The 25,746-nt window shown below is 43.3% G+C and overlaps 1 protein-coding gene across 1 annotated transcript in view; it reads left to right on the plus strand.

Annotated features, from left to right (window-relative positions):
* The window catches only part of LOC115109996 (methyl-CpG-binding domain protein 5), a 63,159-nt gene that overhangs the window by 34,576 nt on the left and 2,837 nt on the right, over positions 1 to 25,746 (plus strand). The window contains exons 2-9 of the mRNA XM_029635298.2: positions 12,198 to 12,881; positions 14,407 to 14,509; positions 14,705 to 14,873; positions 15,547 to 17,784; positions 21,747 to 22,021; positions 22,864 to 23,910; positions 25,364 to 25,440; positions 25,552 to 25,627. Of these exons, the coding sequence (XP_029491158.1) occupies positions 12,772 to 12,881; positions 14,407 to 14,509; positions 14,705 to 14,873; positions 15,547 to 17,784; positions 21,747 to 22,021; positions 22,864 to 23,910; positions 25,364 to 25,440; positions 25,552 to 25,627 (4,095 nt within the window). The 5' untranslated portion in view covers positions 12,198 to 12,771. The remainder of the gene's footprint in view (positions 1 to 12,197; positions 12,882 to 14,406; positions 14,510 to 14,704; positions 14,874 to 15,546; positions 17,785 to 21,746; positions 22,022 to 22,863; positions 23,911 to 25,363; positions 25,441 to 25,551; positions 25,628 to 25,746) is intronic.

Genomic DNA, 25,746 nt, shown 5'->3' on the forward strand with positions numbered 1-25,746 from the left:
GTACCTGGTGGGTTCCTTGATGATTTGTGTGAGATTGAGGGCATCTAGCTTAGATTGTAGGACTGCCGGGGTGTTAAGCATATCCCAGTTTAGGTCACCTAACAGAACAAACTCAGAAGCTAGATGGGGGCAATCAATTCACAAATGGTGTCAGGGCACAGCTGGGAGCTGAGGGGGTCGGTAGCAGGCGGCAACAGTGAGAGACTTATTTCTGGAGAGAGTAATTTTCAGAATTAGTAGTTCGAACTGTTTGGGTATGGACCTGGAAAGTATGACATTACTTTGCAGGCTATCTCTGCAGTAGACTGCGACTCCTCCCCTTTGGCAGTTCTGTCTTGACGGAAGATGTTATAGTTGGGTATGGAAATCTCTGAATTTTTGGTGGCCTTCCTGAGCCAGGATTCAGACACGGCAAGGACATCAGGGTTAGCAGAGTGTGCTAAAGCAGTGAGTAAAACAAACTTAGGGAGGAGGCTTCTAATGTTGACATGCATGAAACCAAGGCTTTTTCGATCACAGAAGTCAACAAATGAGGGTGCCTGGGGACATGCAGGGCCTGGGTTTACCTCCACATCACCCGCGGAACAGAGAAGGAGTAGTATGAGGGTGCGGCTAAGGGCTATCAAAACTGGTCGCCTAGAGCGTTGGGGACAGAGAATAAGAGGAGCAGGTTTCTGGGCATGGTAGAATATATTCAGGGCATAATGCGCAGACAGGGGTGGGGTGCGGGTACAGCGGAGGTAAGCCCAGGCACTGGGTGATGATGAGAGAGGTTTTATCTCTGGACATGCTGGTTGTAATGGGTGAGGTCACCGCATATGTGGGAGGTGGGACAAAGGAGCTATCAGGGGTCTGAAGAATGGGACTAGGGGCTCCATTGTGAACTAAAACAATGATAACTAAGCTGAGCAACAGTATACAAGGCATATTGACATTTGAGAGAGACATACAGCGAGGCATACAGTAAACACAGGTGTTGAATTGGGAAAGCTAGCTAAAACAGTGGGTGAGACAACAGCTAATCAGCTAGCATAACAACAGCAGGTGAGATGGCATTGACTAGGCAACTCGGCCGACAGATAAAACAAACAAGCAGAATGGAGTACCGTGATTAATGGACAGTCCAGCGTGCATCAGCTATGTAGCCAAGTGATCAGAGTCCAGGGGGCAGCGGTGGATGGGGCAGGGGGGCTGGGCTGGCGAGTGTTATCCAGGTTAAGAAAACTAACAATGACTAAATAGCTTGTAGCTAGCTAGCTGGTTAGCTTCTGGAGGTTCTTGAGTGTGTTCTAAAAATAAAGATAATAGCGATTCCGTATCACATTGGGTGAGGCAGGTTTCCGGAAGGTATAAACAAATTTTAAAAAATCGGGAAGAGAGAGTACATATGGGCCACTGCGTTTTGGGACGCGGCGATGAAGACGGTTAGCAGGCCTGTGCTAACAAGCTAACAGATTAGCAGGCCGGGGTAAACAAGGTAGTAGTTAGCGGACCTGGGCTAAACAAGCTAGCAGTTAGCATGCCAAACTAGCAAGCAAGGAGATAGCGAGGGCTAGAGAGTTAGCCTTTGGAGGACGTCGCGATGGGGTGAGTCTGTTTATTCCTCTTCATGCGGTGATATCGGTAGACCGGTCGTAGTCAGGGTATTGTAGCCCAGGAGTATGCTAGGAGCTCTCAGCAACCAGGGTTGCTGTTTAGCTCGATAGCTAGTTGCGAAGATCCAGCTGAAGAATGTTCTGTTTGTGGTGGGAATCTGGGGGTAACATTTTTTTTTTTTTTTAATTAAATAGGTCCGTTATGCTCTGGTTAGCGTCGCGTTGTTTGAACTGGCGAGAGCTTTCCGAGCTAAAGGTTAGTTGATGACCGGTTAGCTGAAGACCGCTAGCATAGCTGGTAGTTAGCTGGCTAGCTTCAGTTGAGGGGGTCCGTTGAGGGGGTCCGGTTCCGAAGTAAATATAACTACTTTAGGAAAAGTAGCTACATTGGCGGGTTGCAGAAGAGTATTTGGAAGCTTAGGTTTAGCAAAATGTTTTTAAGGATATGCGAAGAAAAAAATATCTAAAAATATCTAAAACGAAAAAGAGACTATATTTACAGAGAGACGATACGACAGGACACTTACTGCTACGCCATCTTGTGCAGTTGCAAACCGTAGTCTGGCTTTTTTATGGCGGTTTTGGAGTGGTGGCTTCTTCCTTGCTGAGCGGCCTTTCAGGTTATGTCAATATAGGACTTGTTTTTACTGTGGATATAGATACTTTTGTACCTGTCCTCCAGCATCATCAAATCAAAGTTTATTTGTCATATGCTCCAAATACAACAGGTGTAGATCTTACAGTTAAATGCTTACTTACAGGCTCTAACCAATAGTGCAAAAAAGGTAGTAGATGAACAATAGGTAAGTAAAGAAATAAAACAACAGTTAAAAGACATACTACATACAGACATCGGTTAGTCATGCTGATTGAGGTAGTATGTACATGTAGATATGGTTAAAGTGACTATGCATATATGATGAACAGAGAGTAGCAGTAGCGTAAAAGAGGGGTTGGTGGGTGGCGGGGACACAATGCAGATAGCCCGGTTAGCCAATGTGCGGGAGCACTGGTTGGTCGGCCCAATTGAGGTAGTATGTACATTAATGTATAGTTAGTGACTATGCATATATGATAAACAGAGACTAGCAGCAGCGTTAAAGGGGGGTTGGGCAGGGCATACAATGCAAATAGTCCGGGTAGCCATTTGATTACCTGTTCAGGAGTCTTATGGCTTGGGGGTAAATACAGGAGTCTTATGGCTTGGGGGTAAATACTGAAGCCTTTTTGTCCTAGACTTGGCAGTCCGGTACCGCTTGTCATGTGGTAGAAGAGAGAAGTCTCTACTAGGGCTGGGGTAGCTGGGGTCTGACAATTTTTAGGGCCTTCCTCTGACACTGCCTGATGTAGAGGTCCTGGATGGCAGGCAGCTTTGCCCCAGTGATGTACTGGGCCGTCCGCACTACCCTCTGTTGTGCCTTAATCAGAAGCCGAGCAATTGCCGTGCCAGGCAGTGATGCAACCAGTCAGGCAGGATGCTCTCGATGTTGCAACTGTAGAACCTTTTGAGGACCTCAGGACCCATGCCAAATCTTTTTCGTTTCCTGAGGGGAATAGGCTTTGTCGTGCCCTCTTCACAACTATATTGGTGTGTTTGGACCATTCTAGTTTGTTGTTAATGTGGACACCAAGGAACTGATGCTCTCAACCTGCTCCACTTCAGCCCCGTCGATGAGAATGGGGGCGTGCTTGGTCCTCCTTTTCCTGTAGTCCACAGTCATCTCCTTAGTCTTAGTTATGTTGAGGGATAAGTTGTTATTCTGGCACCACCCGGCCAGGTCTCTGACCTCCTCCTTACATGCTGTCTCGTCGCTGTATCGTCTGCAAACTTAATGATGGTGTTGGAGTCGTGCGCTACCATGCAGTCGTGGGTGAACAGGGAGTACAGGAGGGGACTGAGCACGCACCCCTGAGGAGCTCCAGTGTTGAGGATCAGCGTGGCAGATGTGTTGCTACCTACCCTCACCACCTGGGGGCGGCCCGTCAGGAAGTCTTGGATCCAGTTTCAGAGGGATGTGTTTAGTTCCAGGATCCTTAGCTTAGTGATGAGCTTTGAGGGTACTATGGTGTTGAACGCTGAGCTGTAGTCAATGAACAACATTCTCACATAAGTGTTCCTTTTGTCCAGGTGTGAAAGGGCAATGTGGAGTGCAATAAAGATTGCATCATCTGTGGATCTGTTTGGGCGGTATGCAATTTGGAGTGGATCTAGGGTTTCTGGGAGAATGGTGTTGATGTGAGCCATTACCAACCTTTCAAAGCACTTCACAAGGTCCTTTGCTGTTGTTGTTCTGAGATTGATCTGCACTTTTTGCACCAAAGTACGTTCATCTCGAGGAGAACGAACGTGTCTCCTTCCGGAGAGGTATGACGGCTGCGTGGTACCATGGTGTTTATATTGCGTACTATTAGATATTCTGAGGTCTTGGCTGATTTCTTTTGATTTTCCCATGATGTCAAGCAAAGAGGCACTGAGTTTGAAGGTAAGCCTTGAAAAACATCCATAGGTACCTCTCCAATTTACTCTAATTATGGCAATTAGCCTATCAGAAGCTTCTAAAGCCATTACATAATTTTCTGGAATTTTCCAAGCTGTTTAGAGGCACAGTCAACTTCTGACCCACTGGAATTGTGATATAGTGAATTATAAGTGAAATAATCTGTCTATAAACATTTACTTGTGTCATGCACAAAGTAGATGTCTTAACCGACTTGCCAAAACTGTAGTTTATTAACAAGAAATTGTTGAGTGTTTGAAAAACCTAAGTGTACTTAAACTTCTGACCGCAAGTGTCCTGCCTGCCTGCCTGCCTGCAAATGTGACCCACAGCCTCGATTCGGTCTTATGTAGCAACATTTGAAATGGTATTTTTCAAATTTTGGATACAATTTTGTTAATAAGGCACATGAAAGTTAACATGTTCCGGAAGGCATTTCTGCCAAAAAAAAACACATTTTGAAAAGCAAAAAAGAAAACACATCTTGTAAGATAGTGGCGTGCGACCTACGCCTAGCTTCTTGAAACGGGTCACAAATTAACTAAATATTTAAACAAAACTAAATATAAAGACATTAGTTGCCTGAAGACTTTCTGCTAAATGTTTTTTAAGACCACCTTTTCCAGTTTGACAAGAAATCACAGCCTTTGCTTATTCCTATTTTTTTAGGATGGAAAAATGGTTAATTTAATTAATTTGACTCCAAATGTGATGTGCTCCTATGAAATTCACATGTTAGCTTATTAATATACCTGCTCATGATTTAAGTCTGCTCCGTTGCCATTGTTTTGGCCAGTTATCGTGGTCTTTGCTCCAACCTACTGTGAATGTGTCTCATTGTATAGTTGATGAATTTGTACCTTTTGTATATACAGTGCATTCATAAAGTATTCCGACTTCTTGACTTTTTTCACATTTTGTTATATTACAGCATTATTCTAAAAAAGTTTTTTTCCCCTCATCAATCTGCACATCTCATCATGACAAATCAAAATTGTTTTTTTAAGAATGGTTAACCCTCACCCCAGTCTGAGAACCTGCTCAGGACTTCATGAAGGATCTCTCTGTGCTTTGCTCTGTTCATCTTTGCCTCGACCCTGACAAGTCTCCCAGTCCCTGCCACTGAAAAATATCCCCAAAGCTTGATGGTGCCACCACCATGCTTCACCATAGGGATAGTGCCAGTTTTCCTCCAGACGTGACACTTGGCATTCAGGCTAAGGAGTTCAGTCTTGGTTTCATCAGACCAGAGAATCTTGTTACTCGTGGTCTGAGAGTCTTTAGGTGCCTTTTGGCAATCTACAAGTGGGTTGTCATGTGCCTTTTACTGAAGAGTGGCTTCCGGCCACTCTAGCATAAAGGCCTGATTGGTGGAGTGCTGCATAGATGGTTGTCCTTCTGGAAGGTTCTCCCATCTCCACAGAGGAACTCTGGAGCTCTGTCAGAGTGACCATCGGGTTCTTGGTCACCTGCCTGACCAAGGCCCTTATCCCCCGATTGCTCAGTTTGGCCAAGCGGCCAGCTCTAGGAATGTCTCAGTGGTTCCAAACTTCTTCCATTTAAGAATGATGGAGGCCACTGTGTTCTTGGGGACCTTCAATGCTGCAGACATTTTTTGTTGTTGTACCCTTCCCCAGATCTGTTCCTTCAACACAATCCTGTCTCGGAGCTCTACAGACAATTCCTTCGACCTCATGGCTTGGTTTTGAATTGATTTGACCACAGATGGACTCCCAAGTTGTAGAAATATCTCAAGGTTGATCAAAGGAATACCAATGCACCTGAGCTCAACTTCGAGTCTCAGCAAAGGGTCTGAATACTTATCTAAATAAGGTATTTCAGTTTTTATACATTTGCAAAAAAAATGTAAAAATCTGTTTTTACATTTGTCATTGTGGGGTATTGTCTGATGAAGAAAATGTATTTAATATATTTTAGAATAAGGCTGTAACGTAGCAAAATGTGGAAAAAGTCGAGGGGTCTGAATACCTTCCCAAATTTTTGTTTGGGGTGGTATTGTGTGTTGTCCTGTTCACTGTTGCAATGTTATGCCATTTGGCCTGGTCATTATTCCAAATGAGAATTGGTTATCAATTTACTTATCTGGTTAAACAAGGCAGTTAACCCACTGTTCCCCTGGCGCTAAAGACGTGGATGTCGATTATGGAAGCCCCCTGCATGCACCTCTCTGATTCAGAGGGGTTGGGTTAAATGCAGAAGACACATTTCAGTTGAATGCATTCAGTTGTACAACTGACTAGGTATCCCCCTTTCCCTAATGCTAGAGTTTTATGTAGCCTACATTAGGCCTCTGCTAAACCTTGGGAAATGTTTTAATGAATTCTACTGGTTCCCTTGAGGTAAAGAGTGTGTACTAGACTAACTTCTTTCCACTCTGACTGTGGCCTTGAAATCCTTCCAACCTCATACTTATCACAGACAGTAACGCGTCAGGCTGTCAGGTAAATGTAGCTGGCATGAGCCAGCAATGGAATTCCACCTTCTGTTTTTATAATCATGTGTCATTTGAGTCTGTCATTAAACATTGAAGCAGATTTCTGATTAGGCAGAGTGTGCCTGCTTTCCATTATTTTTGGCTAAGCTCTCAATGGTTATTAAGGCTTCATTACATTTTGTTCTACTATACTTGGTAAACCCGTTTTCTCATCTGGCATGGAATTGGATTGTTTGTTCACAATATCACAGGTAGAGATACTGTGTCCATGTACTGTGTCTCTGAAACTATACACTGCCAAAATATTTGGAGCTGTTGAATCTACCACTGAGCCCTCCCACTCCCCCCTTTGGGACTGCTACCTTGCATCCAAGACAGACTGGCCTATTTTTCAACTCGCTCTGTTTCCCTCCAAGCTATGGAGCAGTGGTGGAACACTAGAGAGCTATGCACTCTTTTGTGGGTGATTTATCATGTGTGGAGGGAGTAGTAGGCCCATCGGGCTCCACAAATGTGCCTTTTTGTTTTCAGGCCCACATACTATGTAGGGTAAAACATGGTATAGCCTCAAATTACACAAACATTCAATGTTTGTTGTACAATATTACTTCCATACTTGTGATTATGTTGACATTGTGCAGGTTTCAGTCAACTGTGAAAATAAAGGATGGCACAGTGTATCTAGGCTAGCAATCAGATCTGAATATTAGCCTTTGCTTTTCTTGGTTTGTCCTCTTTCAGACATCCCAAGGGTGACTGACTGTGCCACAGTTCTGACTAACACTGCTCTCATACATGGAGCAATTCTATATGGATGTGTTATGTGAGTGCTGTACTCTGATTTAATACCAAGGCATTTGGTATTGGTATCTAGGCGAAGGAAGGAGCCCTAGCCTTAATTCCAAGCGTTTTCTGTGCACGCTTGGCTGGGTGGATGAGTCATCCGTCACAGGAAGTGCACAGCGAGTGTGATTCACACTCTCTGTAATACAATACCAGAGTGCTGATGTTTATTTTGCCCCAGAGTTACGGATAAGTTGTCGGTATGACAGGCCAGGCGGCGAAAACCGAGCACTCCACAGTCCGGCAGACACAAAGGGCTATCGAGTGTTTCAGCCCATGGGCAGCCCATTGTCACCCTTACTCTTTCAGCAAGGGAATTCACAATGTCTTTTTGGCCCAAGGTTTCTGATGGTTATGAGAGATATGAGACCGATTTGACCATTCATATGACAGTATCACAAGTATCCTGTTGAAATTAGACAATTAAAAAATATAAAAAATCAAATACTATGCCCTCCAAATCCACCCACCTACAAATGGCTGTGGTAGACAGAAAACTAATAAAGACTGCACAGTCCCCCTGTATATTACCATCTTGTTGCCACTGGTGATCTCATCATAAGGTATTGGCCCGTGGAGGGCTTGATTAAAAAGGGGGATGGGAGGAGGTAGATAGACAGGCACTTCGCCGTGGTGACTAAGTATGAGTAAGCCATATAGCGGTATTCAGAGTGACATCAGTGCCTGAAACGATGGCATCCATTATGATTTTCTAACCATTCACTCAGCATATACCCTAATACAGCTACCACTACAGTACTACTAAAACACTACAGTACTTCAAATTGCGTGTAAATTTGCATACAGATCCTTGTGTACACCGCCCCATCCCACCTAGCTCAGGGCCCTGGGTCTGAACTTCCTGTGCAATTGGATCCTGGACTTCCTGAGGGGGTGAGGGTAGGCAGCAACCCTTCCTCCATGCTTATCCCCAACAAGGGGGCCCCACAGGGGTGTGTGCTCAGGTCCTCCTGCACTCCCTGTTCACCTATGACTGCGTGGCTACGCACAACTCCAACTCAATCGTCACGTTTGGTGACGACCCGACAGTGGTAGGCCTAATTAACAACAACAATGAGACAGCCTACAGGGAGGAGGTTTAGAGCCCTGGCGGAGACCGAAGAGAGAGCACGCCCTTATGCACATCAACGGGCCAAAAGCTTCAAGTTCCTTGGCGTACACATCACTGAGGACCTGAAATGGTCCCACCACACCGACACCATGGTCAAGAAGAAGCAACAGCGGTCTGTTCACTCTGTTACCATCTAGCAGACAGAAATGGTACGGGTGCATCAGTGCCAGAACTAAGAAACTGCTTCTATTGCATTTTTGCACTTTTGATCATATAGCAGACACTTTTGTCCAGAGTGACTTACAGGAGCAATTAGGGTTAAGTGCCTTGCTCAAGGGCACATCGACATATTTTTCTCCTAGTCGTGTCGGGGAATCGACCCAGCGACCCATTTGGTTACTGGCTCAATGCTCTTAAAGAGCAGGAAGCATGAGTTTTTCTCACCCATGTGGTCAAAGACTTGAGTTGTAGTACCATCTGATTACCCAGAAGTACAAACATAGCTATGTTTTTTGGTTATTACATATTTATTGACTTCCGGAAAACGTCTAAACTACTCACAATGCACTATTTCTTGACGTCATATGGGGGATCTACTCTGCTACCGAGAACATATTATGTGCTACCGAGCTCACTCAAGCTGGCTTACATTAGCTACATCCCATGCTATACACTGACTTTATGGCTGTGCTTTCTAGGGGGAACCCATTCGCATGGCATGCTCTGGTGCTTTCTTACCATTGGGCTCAAAACGAAAGAGAAAATCATACCTGCTTGCTCTCTATGTAGTACCTCATCTATTCTCCTTTTGATTTGTCAACTTTTCTGCATGTTCTCTGTGAAGTAGGCTATGGGAGATTTCTAACTTTTCTCAACTTTCCTTCGTGCTAGCGCACTAGGTGACTGACATCTGGATTCTATCCATTTTTTATTTTGGCCAGGTGAAGCGCCCGCCTCCCCTTAGCTTTGGTAGCTAACTCAGCCTGCACTCTTATTTTTTTTTTTCAGTTTTAAAAGCACCAACCATCAATATGCACGTTTCTGATCGGTTTTCTTTTAATCTGCAGTTATGTTTTAGTTGTGTTCTATCTGGTCTCTAGTAGTTGGGCTCTAGCTTGCCGGCCATAACTGAGGTGGTTGGCTAGGCTAATAACTAACATTAGCTGGATGGCTAGCTTGCTGGCTAAGATGGGGGTGGCAGGGTAGCCTAGTGGTTAGAGCGTTGGGCTAGTAACCGAAAGGTTGCAAGTTTGAATCCCCAAGCTGTCGTTCTGCCCCTGAAAATAAGAATTTGTTCTTAACTGACTTGCCTACTTAAATAAAGGTTAAAAAAAAATAAAAAAATAACTGTGTGTACAAAACATTCAGGACTACTGCTCTTTCCATGACAAACTGACCAGGTGAAAGCTATTGATCCCTTATTGATGTTGCTTGTTAAATCCACTTCAATCAGTGTAGATGAAGGGGAGGGAGACAGGTTAAACAAGGATTTTTAAGCTTTGAGACGATTGAGACCTGGATTCTGTATGTGTGCCATTCAGCGGTTTCCCATGTGTATCAAGAATGGTCCACCACCAAAGGACATCTAGCCAACTGTCGAAATCATTGGAGTAAACATGGGCCAGCATCTCTTGTGGAACGCTTTCGACACCTTAACTCCATGGTGTTTCATCTCTAGGTGCTACAAAGTAAATATGTTTGGTTTCATATGAAGCTTTACAGCTTGATGTTTACTTTGTAGCAACTACAGATTAAACAGTAATATTTTAAAACTTCAATAACTTTCATAATAACTAATTTATGAATATAATAAAATTAAACATTTAAACATAAACAGATTTTTTTTTAAAAATATTGTTAAACATAATATATTCTATAGGCAAATCAAAGGTCCAGAGTGGGATCTCTGCTACTTTTAGAGTTATGATCCAATTTGTAAGCATTGTCAATAGAGTGAATGTGAAAATGGATTCAAAATAGTTGCCCTCTGCTGGTGATTTGCAGGATGCGCAAAGGAGGGCTGTGGTTGGTTACATTGCCTACTATGACAATTTATCTGTATAAAATGGGCCATAACTTTTAAACTATCAGAGATCCCACTCAAACTTTGATATGTCCATAGAGTATATTATGTTTAACAATATATTTAAAACATTTGTATTATTTTTTATATAGATGTTTATATTTTTCAATATTCATAAATTAATATTATTTTTTTTTAATCAAAATACTACTAATATTACAGAGCATGCTGTAAAGCTTCATATGACACCAATTTTTACTTTGTAGCATTTACAGATGAAACATGGAGTCTTAATGGAGAAACACACCCAGATGTCCAAAATATCCAATCTCTTGAGTAATTATTTCTCAATTATGCATTAACATAAACATTTAAAATATATATCCTTCTTCCAAAGGACTATTCTATTGAATACATTGTGAAAATTCCCCAAAATATGGTGAGTTTTTGTCTGGATTTCGTGAGGACTCACAGGCGTTCCACAACATTTGCATAGTACCCAATAATGTCAAATCAAAGTTCACTGGTCGGTGTACACAGACTTGCAGGCATTATAGCAGGTGCAGGGAAATGCTTATGTTACTAGCTCCAACAGTGAAATAGAATGTCTCGCAAATTCAAAAAATATATATATATCAACCGAAAATAAGAAACAACAATCCTAAGTAGATATATAAGAGTGAGCATGTATGAAAATCCACAATATGGGGTGTGTATAGACAGTATATAATTTGGAAAAGAAAATGCTATGTACAGAAGTAGGGATATTAGGATGTGCCATGTCGAGAATATATTATATAAACAGAATAGGAGGTAACCAGCATTCAATGAGTCTATATACATGAGGCATTAGTTTCGAGGTGCAGGGCTGAGTACCAGGTAGGTAGCCCGGCTAGTGAAAGTCATGTCAAAAAAACGTTTTTCCCTGGGTGTGATGTAATATGGAGGACCCGGCAAGCCAGCCTATTCCCTATAATGTAAACTCCAACAGAAATAACTTCAAATCTATAACTTCAAATTAAACCAAATGTTTTGCACTCATGACTACTCGTTTCAATTTATTTTCAGCCATCTTACAAGCCAATACTTTATAAATGTATTATTACAAACCAGCTAGCCAACTAAGCTTCTAACGCTAGCCCTGCCAGCCTTCTAACGTTACGTTAGCATGGAATGAGTCAGCCAGTTGCTATCAACACCTAGTTTACAGCTACATTAAAGTAAACCAAAGTTTTGGAAATACATAACGCCATCTAACCAGTTATCAAAGAATGTTAGCTACACTGAGTGTACAAAACATTAAGGACACCTTCATAACATTGATTTTCACTCCCCCATTTTGCCCTCAGAACAGCCTCAATTTGTCGGAGAATGAACTCTTTAAAGGAGGTCCGGGTAATGCCAAAATGCAATAAATATCACAACTTTTAGTAATTATTTCCCAATTATGCTATTAGATAGAACTGCCAAAAATATGTCAACAATCCTTCCAAAGGACTATTCATTCTATGGATTACATTTTTTTTTAAATCCCCCAAATCATTATTATTTTTTCTGGGTGTCATGAGGGATCAGTCCTGTCTTGTGTGGGATATATTTAGGAATATTCTTCTCAATAAGATCAATGCTCCTTTTGTTATGTAGGATATACATTTATTCCCAAAAGTTTTTGTAGTCAATTTGATCGTGTTACTTTTGACTTGTTTTACAGGTTGGAATATATGGGACAGTGTCTGCTCTTATCCGTTATCAACTCTGGGATGATGTCATGCTGACGGATCCTGCTACTATGAGTTCTAAGGTCGAATCAGCTGCAGTTAGTGTCAGCCAGAACTCACGTCATCATATCATGACCAAATCCATCCAGATTTGTCCAATAGAAGATTCTGTGAACTGAAAGTGAAACGTCTCCATTGGTCTGTGAGAGAGGTAGCTTGGGCAACTCTACTTCAAGTTCCCTCAGACCACTCATCCCAATGTCCCCAGGTCTACCATGGCCTCCTCACAAAGACTGATGAAAATGGGGTTTTAAACATGTCGGCAATAAACAGGATGGGGACGAAGGGCCTCAAAAGTCTGGTTCCACAGTGAACCTGTCCACGGAAGAGGCAGGCGACGGTGGGATTGGCAGTTCCGGCAGCGAAGCTGTTGTAGCTCATCCTCTCTTGGTTGGTCAGTTTACTCCTGAGAGACCCCAGGATGACGCACACTAGTCTGAGCGCTCTGACAGACTTGTGATATCTCACATCGCAAGGGTGTAGTTGTGCGGACCTAAGGAGTGGACAATGAACAGAATCAAGAAGGTGGGGCTGTGTGCTGAGGGGAAGCCGCCCCCGGCTGAAGTCCCTATAGGTTGGCAGCGCAGAATCACCCACAGCGGGGTTGTCTACATAAGGTAAGACCTGCTCTACCTCTATTTAAACTAGCCTGTGGTCTCTAGTCTCCCCAATCGGAACTTAGGGTAATGAACTCTTTCCTTCTACAGTACCAATTTCTAATATACACCTACCAATTTCTAATATACACAATTTTCTACTGCTCAATCTTTTCATGTAACTTACCATTTGATATGGTGTGTTTATTGATTAATATATATATATATATATATATATATATATATATATAGAGGGTGGCAATAGCAGGAACAGTGGCATCTAGAGGGCAAAACCTGGTACTTTCACACTAATTTATGGGGGGGAAGCAAGTGACTTCTATGACAAATTTCTCTGAACAGTGGGAGGGGAAAACATCACCAAGCTCACTATGAATACATTACATAGTATGAATAACCAGTACTCCAAGCCGGAGCTTTATACTACTTGTCAAACATAGAGAACTGATACTGTACACTGGCCTTTGGGGTGGGCTTGGTTTGGGGGGTCCATGGGTAGCTTTTGTCCATTAATTTGGAATCCTCACGTCTTAATCTTTGTTAAGAAGAGGTTCGGTCCAAATCGGATGACTGGTACTATGTTTATTGAGTAGTTTACGAATCCAACAAATTGAAATGGGCAATTTGTCTGCAATCAATTAACTTAAATTTTCAGGGATGGAATTATCTTTCAACAAAGTAATGTTGCAGAAATGCTTATCTGTTTCTAACTACAGAAACAATTTCAGATGAATCTTGGATAGTGGGTGGCAATCCTCTTTCTTGTGCTTTGTGAGGTGGAACGACTTGTCATATCTGTCTTTTACCCTAATAGGGCTGACCACAATAACGCCGTAGTCCATTACCTTTATTGAAAGGCAGAAAAAGTCACTTCTATCCATTTTCTCTGTCCATGGGGTTGAAGGGAAATGTTTCAACACCAGAGCTAGTCAAGCATAACACCTTCCAGAGAGTCTAATATTACCTCCCTCCCTCTTCATATGAAGTATATTCCCTCTCTGGTGGGCAGATCTGGGCTACATGGCCTTGAGGAGAAGAATGTTTGAGATCAGTGACTGTCTCAAACAGAGAAAATTGTCCTCTGAAAAATTATGAAATGCTGTCGGGAGCCATGTTTTATGGCACCATAATTCCACCCACCTGCTGCTTTTCTCTCCCTTTTAGTTTCATTGAGTTTGAAATGAATCTGTTTTTTTTTCTTTCGAACCAAGCCTTTTAAGCTGATGGCACTTGTCATTATAAAGGTGAGCTGTTTTCATGGTATTGTGTTCCTCCTATGTTTTGGGAGATTTCCTTTTTTGCTGTGACTGACTACTTTATCCAGGTCATTTGATATAATTGAATGTGTATGGTTTAGTCCGAAATGGTACCTTATTCCCTGTATAGCGCACTACTTTTGACCAGAACCACTATAGGCCTACTGTGGGAATAGGGGGGCATTTCAGATGCAAACTGTCTTTTATTTGGCTGTGGTTGTGCTATGCTGTTACATTAGTCACTCACAATCTCTCCGATTTCCACATTCCAGTCCCAGTGGCTTTGTCCTAGCCTGTCTGGAGCAGGTGAAGAGCTACCTGCTGACTGATGGCACCTGTAAGTGTGGCTTGGAGTGTCCTCTCATCATTCATAAGGTGAGCAAGCCTGAATGTGGGGCCACTCCTGGTAGATGGGGAATTTAAGTTCAAAGGAAAATGCACTACACACACTACTGAACACTAACACACTTCTTACTATAGCCAGGACTGGAGGAGAGAGGAAGTAACACATGCATAGTGTATTGATAAGAGTAGGCACACCCAGACGCTAACATCTTTCACTCCCCTCAGATATTCAACTTTGACACCGGGGCGGCTGTCAAGCAGAGGACTGTTGAGGATGCCAGAGCCGATGCTAATGTCACCAAGCTGTGTATCCACAAGAGGAAGGTCATCACCGTGGCAACCCTGCACAGGAGCATGGAGTCACCACACCCCACTCTGGCCAGTGTTGGCACTGGTATGTGAAAGAAATATTGTCAATTTGAGATGCAACTAGCTCCCTAGGAAAGATCCATCCATTTGTGTGACTTATTGATTATGAAGTTCAATGTCTCATATCTGATCAAATTCTGAAATAGGCCTAAACACCAGTTATTTATGATATTTTGCATACGGGTGTCATTTGATGATGAAAGCCAATGTCACTTAATGGCTTTTACTCTCCAATCGGTGTAACTTGATATAATGACATGACATTCTGTGCATTCTCAGCTAGTTTTGTTCTGTTTTAACATATTACCATATAGAAATGTTAAATTAAAGAGAATAACCTTATGACCTATTGAGACCAGCTCAGACAGAAATCATCTGCTCTGTGCAGTATTTTCACAGCAAAGGACTGCAGTGAATTGCTGCTCTGTCAGCATGTTATAAAAAAGAAGTGAAAATGTGACGCTGTCTGAAGAACATGCATACACATCATTTAGATTCAACTGTCTGCTTAGCTGCTGTTTTATGTTTTCTCTAAAGATCGGGTTTCTGTTGTCAATTCAGAACTGTTAATGGTTGATTTATTTTGGGATTTTCTGTAAGGTCTGAATTGACGATGCTGAATTAATTACATATAATTATCTCATCTGAGATGATAAAAGTAATTTCAAAGATTGATACAAGTTTACTTTGCTTTGCAGGCACTGCAGCTATGGGTCCTTTGAGTCATCAAGCAATAAGGAACAATATGCACAATGGTCCACCCAACTCTGTGGCTCTTGATGGCAGGAATCCCAACAAGACAGGAATGTCAGTTTCTGGTCAACAGTACTATAACCATGAACTGGATTCTCCCCCTCAGAGGAATCTGTACTTGGGGTACAGCAGGACAAGGCTGGGGGGCAGCGAACACAGTAGCCAACAACGGTCACCCTATCACAGCCGCCACAGTGTCCTACTCAGCCCCTCCTCCTCCAATTCATGTTGCTCACAGCATTATGGTGATAGGGCTCCCTCCCCAATGACTGAACCTCTGGGGAGTCCTGACCCCAATATGCTTGGTTTTCATGGAGCTTGCAGCCCAGGCTCTGTCCATATGAACGGTGATCATTTTACCCATCTCTCACCACCCAGTATCCTGCACCACGGCTCGCCTTCGGCCTCCCAGCCCTCGTGTGCCATGTCAGGAAGGACTAATGTACCAAATTCCCCTGCCGTCAATGCCAAAAGCCTCAATATGCAGCCCTCCTGCAGCTTCCCCCACGACTTTCAACACAAGCCCCAGCCTGCATGCCACCCGCAGTCGCACTTTTCCCTGTCTCAGCTCCCTCCCTGCATCCTGCAGAAAAAGCAGGTGACCTCTGAGAAGGACCCTCTTGGTATCCTGGACCCAATTCCAAGCAAGGCTCCTAGCCAGGGTCCCTTAGTGCCAAACATATCTGGCCTCCAACACAATGCCCAATCTCAGGTACCACCAATGAATGTAAACATCGCCCCTGCCAGTGTCCCTTTGCCCAGCAACCTGCCCTTGCCAACTGGGAAGTCTGGACCTGTTGGGCATGGCCATAGGGTCCAGCACCACCCTACCCTGTCATCCGCCTCATCCTCACCTATCATGTCCCCAGCACATATGGCTGGGCCTGTCCTCGCCAAGGTGGAGTCACCCCACCGCTCACGTTGCTTATCCAGTTCTTCTGAACATGGTAGCTTCGCTCACCCCACGAGGGGGCTCCAGGTTCCTTGTGGGGGTTCAAAGCCACTTCCCCGGTCCTCTCAGGCCTCCTTGGGGTCCCCTCGACCTGCAATGCCACAAGGTTCTGCATATAAGATGGACAAACTCCATCACTTGAACGATACCCCCAACCAACTGCCAGGGGGAATGAACATTGGTCTAAGCAGGCATCCCAACTCCATGTACCGTCCAGCTCCCGGATCTGATAGTATCCTTCAAATGAATCACTCTGTAGGAATGCCCCTTAACCAGATGTTAGATCAGCAGAATCCTGCTTCCTTCCCAGCAAGTAGTCTTCTTTCAGCAGCAGCGAAAGCACAGCTAGTTAATCAAAACAAACATACCGACAGCACATTGGGTGCAGGCGCAGAGTCTCGCAGTGGCAGCAGTTTGGGACACCCAGGGCTAGTTGGTGGAGGAAGAGGTAGGAACCTAGATGGACACAGCACTTTAAACCAGAGATGTCTACCTAATCCTGGGCCGTTGGCGAGCGAATTTCAAAGCGGAAGAGCAGCACTAAGAGACAAACTCATGGGTATGGTTCAGCAAAGAGAGGCAAACCGCAAGCGCAAACTGTCCAGTGATGGCAGCAGTGGTGGCATCAACAATGACAGGGCTTTCGACGTGCTCAAGCATCCGATGGGTGGCTCTGGATCTAGTTCATCTAGCTTTCCAGAGACTTTGAGGAGAATGTTGCAGCAGGGTTGTTTGCCCCCAAACACCTCCATGGCCCAGCTACTCCAGTCCATGAGCCACCAAAGTGCCCACAATGGGCCAAGCCACGTGGGCCAAAGCCCGGCCAAATCTGGCAAATCTCCCTTCTTGGAGGAAGCTTTGCCTCAGATGTCGACTTTGCAGCAGAGCTTGCAGGGGCATCAAATCCAGGCCAGAGCGAAGATCTGTGGCTTCCAGAACATGAACAGTGATGGTCAGATTTCAGGCCAGGATCTAAACATGGAGCAGTTCAACAGGCCAATAAATCAAATGCAGGACCCCACCTTAACTGGAAACTTTGGGGTGTTGGGTTACAATGGTGGACAACATGCAGCCATGGGGTCGATGCAGGGAAACCCAAACCCTCACCAGCAGCAGCAGTTTGGACTTTATCAGAAACCATCCCAGGCGCAAGGCAACCCCCACTTCAGAGGCAGGGCAGGATTGCCTCCCATGATGTCCAATGGCGGGGTCCAAGCCCTCTCTGAGTCAGGTAAGCAGCTGTTTGTCCTTGATTTAGTTGACTATTGTCTTCTTATCCTAGGTGTAGCAAAATCATAGATTTATATTATGTTTTAAGTCAATAGTCTCTATTTATATACATTATATACATGTGATAAAGCAAGGGCTGCAATGTGTGTTGTGCCCCCTTGTGGCGAACATTGGTAGTTTTTGTCTATTGAAAATAATTGGATATAGCCTACTTTATTACAATGATCCATCTAGATGTTTGGGGCCAAAAAAAACATTGTGAATTAGGCTACTACCTTACAAATATGAATATGACCATCTTTTTGCATGTAACTATTTGTCCTTGTCATTAAATTCAGTCTCATGTTGTTGCCGTCTTTGTCACTTGCGCTCTTTAAGCATCTTTCATCAAAGTGCTGACTGCAAAACATTTTCTGCTGCACAGCCAAATGAAAGTGAGCTATTTAAAGCCAGCGTGCAAGACCTCTTTAAAGGCAAAAATGTTTTACAGGCAGGCAGACAAAAATGTTCAGATATGTTTTTCTACTTGTTTCTCACATCATACCTTATTTTTCCTGCTTTTTTGTTCTTGTTCTTATTTATTTAACCCATTTTCAGCTAAACTAAGTCATATTCTCAAACAATGATTTAACTTAAAGGATACTGGTGTGTTGTCACAGCACAGATCAACCCCCTGGATAAGCCTCGTTAAAAATAGTCCAGACCACAATGTGGCAGTAACTTTCTTAACATAAAACATCAATAAGCTTCCAACCGGAGAATTCCTATGTCTGAAGAAAAGCACTGGAACAAGAGCTAACTCTGTCGGGAGCACCCACCACGAGCCTGAGACACTGCCAGACCACTGACTCAAACAGGTCTCATGAGCCCCTCCTTTATAGTAGAATCCTCAAACCAGTTTCTAAAGACGGTTGACATCTAGTGTAAGCCGTAGGAAGTGCAACTTGACTCCATAGACACTGTATTCAGTAGGCCAAGCTTTGAAAAACTACAAACGTCAGATATCCCACTTCCTGGTTGGATTTTTCTCAGGTTTTCACCTGTCATATGAGTCCTGTTATACTCACAGACATCATTCAAACAGTTTTAGAAACGTCATAGTGTTTTCTATCCAATACTAATAATAATATGCATATATTCGCATCTGGGACAGAGTAGGAGGCAATTCACTCTGGGCACACTATTCATCCAAAAGTGAATGCTGCCCTCTATCCCAAAAAGGTTAATAAGCGATGTTTGGCTTGTGTGCTGTAGATAGCGAATGTTAGCTAATAAGCAAGTTGTGCTAATGTTGCTACCTAGAATTTGTATTAAACCCTTTTTGATTCTAGCCAGATGGGCACATCTAGATAACCAGTGTAGTTAGCAACATTATTAAATAGCAAGGGATTCATTTCTGAATTAAACAACTGCCTGTTAGCTGCCGAGTGCCAGTGCAGTAGCTAGCTAGCTATCTTGTGCTAATTGTCAAATGGTGATGCTAATCATTTAGCTAACTTTAGTTTAGCTAGCAAGCGAACTGACATTGGTAGTATGGGGTAATGGTGAGTGAATTAAAGTATTTATTCATCTTGCTAGATAGATAGCTTGGTAAAGCATTTAGTGTTGTGTGCAATGTGCTGCACCTACCACCCCATTTGTTTCATATGAAGTGTGTGTGACTGCCTGGCTCATTTAGCAAGCTAACGTTTGCTAGCTAGCTAACTAATGAGCAAGTTCACATTTATCAAAGCTAACCACAACAACAAAAAGTTCAAGCACAAACCGTATTAGCTAGATGTAAAAGATGTAGACTTGCTCTAGAAAAAAAGGTGTATTATGCAGCTTTAATGTTTTAGTAAAAACAATATTGTTGAAAACGGGGTGGATTACACTGGGAAAAGTGCCCTCTTGTGTAATATTGATCTAATTGCTGAGATGGTTTGCTCTTAATTGTTTTAGGTGGTTGGGAGGATGAGTGGGATATAAACTCTGCCTCCAGATTAAAATACACCGAACAAACAAAAATATAAACGCAACATATAAAGTTTTATCCCTTGTTTCAGGAGCTGGAATAAAAGATCCCAGAAAATGTCCATATGAACAAAAAGCTTATTTCTCTCAAATGTTGTGCACAAATGTGTTTGCATCCCTGTTAGTGAGCATTTCTCCTTTGCCAAGATAATCCATCCACCTGACACGTGGCATATCAACAAGCTGATTAAACAGCATGATCATTACACAGATGTGGCAAGTTTTGAGGGAGTGTGTAATTGGCATGCTGACTGCAGGAATGTCCACCAGAGCTGTTGCCAGATAATTTAATGTTAATTTATCTACCATAAGATGACTCCAGCGTCATTTTAGGGAATTTGGCAGTACATTCAACCAGCCTCACAACCGCAGACCACGTGTATGGCGTTGTGTGGGTGAGCGGTTTGCTGATGTTCACAACGCTGACAGAGTGCCCCATGGTGACGGTGGGGTTATGGTATGGACAGGAATAAGCTACGGACAACGAACACAATTTGGATTTTATCGATGGCAATTTGAATGCACAGAAATACTGTGACGAGATCCTGAGGCCCATTTTATTTTTTAAGTTGTCTGTGACCAACAGATACATATCTGTATTCCCAGCTGTGAAATGCATAGATTAGAGCCTAGTGAATTTATTTCAATTGACTGATTTCCTCATATGAACTGTATACTTATTGTTTCTGTCATTTACTTTTTGGGTGATAAGTAATATGCAACGACTAGTCAGTATTTGCCCTAGGATTTCTTTCAGCATCGGTGTCAAGGGTAGCTAAATGAATATAAGGGGAATCACTGCAGGTAGTGGCATTTATTCTAGATACATTCTCTTAGCTCTAGTTTGATGTACGCAATGGCTTGGGATTGTTGTGATTGCAAATAGCCGGCAGTAGCACAAGAAAAGGGAAATAATATATTTGAATTGGGACTCGTGAGCTGCACTCCACTTGAATGGAGCATTCATTTCCTTTTGATATGTGCACTTATCAGGAGTCAAATGTATCTAGACAGCTGAGCCTTTAGTGTAGACTAATTACATTAGGGGGATCTTGTATTTTATGCACTTTCACAGTAATGTCAAAAAAGTCACGAGCGAGCTACCAGAAAGTAGGGAGCGTTTACCCTTACAGTGAGAGCCACTCATCCATAAACATGGGATGCATTTCTGTTTCGATACAGGAGCTCCACACAAATGATCACATTCACTTCGTGTCCAAGCTCTGTGGATTCAGGAAATGTCCTCCGAAACCGTCAGTTAGCGGATCATGGTGGCTACTGGCTACTTTGTTGAGGTTTGTCAACCGTTTTTGTGAAATGAACCTTTATTTCAAAAGCATTAGAATCCTAATTTTGTTACTCACTGCTACTATTGGCTACTTCTCCTGTTCTACACCATATCCCTTGGTGACGATGTTGAGGTAATGTATGGATATCCATCTATGGCTGGGCTTCTAGAAGTGTACATCCAAGATTTATATACTCATAGATTTTTCTTGATTTAAGAGTCAGGAGCAATATTTTGTCTGAAATACCTATAATTGGCCTGAAGTTTCAGTCTGTAGTCAGGGAAGCCCAACTGAACCACAGTTAACCACAGTTGACCACTTTGGTTTACATTTCAACAACATAGTCTTCTTTATTTTCTCACTTATCTTGTATGTTTCATTTTACTGTCTTATTTGTTCAATCAAGTCCTCACAAATCAAGGGAAGTAAATGGGAGTAAACTTTGGGCAAAACTACTTTTTTTTTTTACTTCCACACTATTCTCTCTTACTGTCCCTTTGGTTTGCTTATCTTTGAAAAAACTCAATTAGCTTGGAGTGGTGTTGTCCTCATGATCAGATCTTCCTCTACTCCCGCTCCCTCACTTCACTTTTCATTCTCGCACCTTTCTCACGCCTCTCCTTTCTCTCTCTCTCTCCTTTCTCTGTCTCCCTTTGTGCAGGTGAGGTCAGTAGTTCTCTGAGCTGTGAGCTGAGGCAGGCCCGAGAGGAGAGTCTTCAGTCTCTCATCAGGAACAGCCAGGCCCATACGCTGCAACAACAGAGACTGCAACCACTTGTTCAGGGCCAACATCAGGGTCTGGCCCAGGGTCCTGGTCAGCACCACATGCAGGGCCAGCAGCAGCACAGATTCCAGTGCCAAGGCTCCCACCCTGATGCCCCTCTCCCTGATGATGCCTCCTCCAACCCCATGAACAGCCTCCTTCAGAGCTTCCAGGTCAGTTTTTTTCCAGTTCAAGCCCCAAAATAATTGTGGTGACTTTCTGTGTATTTGGATGTTTGTTTGGCAGTTTAGGGATGTTTATTGTTTATTTCCATTCAACATTTCTTGAATGACGTATGGAAAAAGTCACCACTGGGCAGACGGAAACATGAAATGCCGGTACAATTTTAAAAATGCCGACAGACAATTTGTTTGTTTGACATGGTGGGACATTTTTGTGTTGGAAAAATATATTATGTGTGAAATGGCAGTGGAAATGTTGATATAATAACCATTATATCGAAGTAAACTTGGAGTCACATAATGATATGTTGTGTGGTCCTCCCACTACGACTTGGGAAACCATGCAGTTTATTAGGCTACAGATTAAATTAATTATGATTAACTTCACAGGGTGGTGAATGTGCAAGATGATAAGCTTGATGCTCCTTTCCAATAAATATCGAGGGTAATGTTCTGGTGACAGGATGATCAATGCTTGGCTGCTGTTTGACAAATACAAATAATATTGCTCTTATCCATAATAATCTCATAATGTAGTTAGCAGTATCTGTGAGGTGTTGGCTACAAGCGCATGTGACAACACCTCGCACATTTTGCTATATAACCTAACAGTTTTGTTGACAAAACCATCAGTAAAGATGTATTTTTCTTCTGGTACATGGGAATTTAACAGCAAAAGTTTTTTTTAATGTGCGTATGTCATCACGCACAGCTTTTATCTGCAAAAAGTCCTTTTTATTGGGAACTTCTTTTGCATGAAAATCTGTCGCAAATTGGATGGAAACCTAGCTACTTTCAACATGTTTGAACCTCTCCTTCTCTTTTTGTTACAGGTGGATTTGCCTGAGACGATTCCACTGCCAAACAGAACTATGATGAGTCGACCGGGGATGATGTCCATGTCCCAACCCGGTGCCCCTTGTCGCCAGAAGGGTCATCAAGAATACCAGGCTGCCGAGGACCTTCCAGGTGGTGGGGGAGAAGTTATTGATACCATCCACAGGGCAGCGATGGGCACGGCCAGCAAGAGCGCGTTTAATGTCATCACATCAACAGGTGCTAGCGGTACCTTCGCTGCTTCTGTTGTCGGCGAGCCTGTCGACCTCTCCCATGCGGTTAACTCTGTCATTCATGGCCCCCTTCGCTCATATCAGGAGCCAGTAACAGAGCCCCGACACCAACCCAAGGTGGGTCGGCCACGCAAGAAGACCCCTGAAAGGAACAACAGCTTCTCTCCTGTTGCTATGGAAGCTCCTGCCAGATTCCGCTCGCCGCGACACGGAGCCCAGAGAAGACAATGGGATGGGCAGGCAGAGGGCCAGGAGCAGGCTGGTCTGTGGCGTAATGACGAGCTCCTCCAACCGTTTTCCTTAGCCCAGAGCAGAAACGGCACCTACCCAGAGAGGCCCAAAAGTCAGGCCCAGGTCCACTTTGGCCCTCAGGACCAAACAACACTGCACTTCCCCAGTGACTTGTATGCCCATATGAACGGCAACGGTAGGGTCCTCACCTCGGGAAGACTACATTCCAGACACCCCAGCCTGTCCCCTGGTTCTTCCTCTGTCCCACCAGAGGGCCTTTTTACCAAGGATTACAGCCACTACAACGAACATCTGAACGGCCAACTCAATGGGAACCACTACAATGGGCATTACAATGGGCACCTGAACGGGAGCCTGAGCGGCGAGGAAGACCTGAGGCCTGGGGACTCTCCCTCCTCCAGTGAGGGTCTCCCGCTCCACCACAGGCCCAGAACTCCGGCCCACTACCCAGGGGATCTACTCTGGGGCCAGGGCAAAGGCTTCCCTCCATGGCCAGGCAAGATTGGGAGCGAGGGGCACATGTACTCCCCTGGGATGGTGAATGACATGCAGGGAAAGGTGAGCTTGTTGTGTACTCAGTGTTTTAGTGTCATCAATTATGATTGGTCACATGACTACATCAGATAAAGAAGTGGAGGTCTCTGCCACAATTCCAGCCTCAGTTTCAACACAATTTTACATTAAACCTTTGCTGCTAGTACTACTGTATACATTACCATTGCAGTTTTTTTTATGGCAAAATAATGCTTTGTATAAGAGGGGAGTTTAAAAATGTGTAGGCACCAGGCATGGCAAGTCCCTGAAAGATGATATATTCCTCACGAAGAGCATGAGAGGGAGAGGGAAGATTTCCCACGGTGTTCTGCATTAAAAAACACCCCAATTCTGCCCTGCGACACTCTCAAAAGCATTTGAGACGCCAAGGAATTAACATCAGGGTAAAACAGCATAATGGGTTTGACACCTTCCCAGAGGTCATTCTACCACCATTTTCACCTGTCTGTCGATATCCATTGCTTGAATTTATTCACTGCCTACTGTGTTTTGTTCTTTTTTTTCTCGAGACCTACTGTTCAGGAACTTCAGTGTGGGAATCCTTGGGGGACTGTACTTTATTACATTTTTCCTGGATTTACCCATATTATTTAGGCTAACATTTGGCTAGGTGATATTTCAGTTTGGTTTCATGCCTTGTTTGACTGTGCAGATAATATGCAATAGTGGATGAATTTGCCATATCCATCCCTTTTACAAGCCTGTGTGGACAGCTATTTTAATGAATCTGACCCATTGTGTTCAGTAAATGCAATTAAAAGCAGTTTGGAAGGATAGGACAAGATGCTGATTCATTTTTTTATTAGAAAATTATTGAATGCTCTTTGTCTTACCTGGAGTTACAGTAACTTGCAAGTTAGTCATTAGATAATAAAGCTTTATTGACCGGAGTCATTCTGCAAACTCATTTAGAACTTCTGTTCTGTGGACAGGGTAATGTACATTTAGAACTTCTGTTCTGTGGACAGGGTAATGTACATTTAGAACTTCTGTTCTGTGGACAGGGTAATGTACATTTAGAACTTATGTTCTGTGGACAGGGTAATGTACATTTAGAACTTATGTTCTATGGACAGGGTAATGTACATTTAGAACTTCTGTTCTATGGACAGGGTAATGTACATTTAGAACTTATGTTCCACGGACAGGGTAATGTACATTTAGAACTTATGTTCTACGGACAGGGTAATGTACATTTAGAACTTCTGTTCTGTGGACAGGGTAATGTACATTTAGAACGTATGTTCTGTGGACAGGTGCTTTTGGTTTCACTTGGCTGTGTAATATGCCACTTAGATTAGTCATTCGTGCATACATTTTACGTATGGGTGGTCCCGGGAATCAAACTCAATGCCCTGGCGTTACAAGCGCCATGCACCACCAACAGGTGATCCTTTGGTAATGTTTTGGTTTCATTCCCCCGTTGTTTGGTAATGTTGTTTCTACTTGCCTTCAGGTAGAGTCAGAGAAGTTCCAGAGGACACTAACAGAGGATCTGGACACACTACATAAAGCAAACAAGATAACCAGAAAGTAAATTACCCTAGATTAATATGCTATTATTCTTTATTCTGTCCCTGCACATTGTTTTTATCGGATGAAGGATGAGGATAAAGTAATACAAATATGTTCTCTTTCTTACAGTGGTCGAAAATGGAATAACCACCTAGAGGCTGCTATACAGGAGGCTATGTGTGAGCTGGATAAGATGACAGGCAATGTGAGTATTCCGATTTGGTTATTGTGTGTACTGTACACACCTCTTTAGAGATTACCTTTGGGTTCCCAAACGTGTGTGAGCCTCTCATTATGTCTACAGTCTATCTAAAGATGGTGTTC

This window comes from Oncorhynchus nerka, linkage group LG3, assembly GCF_034236695.1.
Source record: "Oncorhynchus nerka isolate Pitt River linkage group LG3, Oner_Uvic_2.0, whole genome shotgun sequence".
Taxonomy (NCBI): Eukaryota; Metazoa; Chordata; class Actinopteri; order Salmoniformes; family Salmonidae; genus Oncorhynchus; species Oncorhynchus nerka.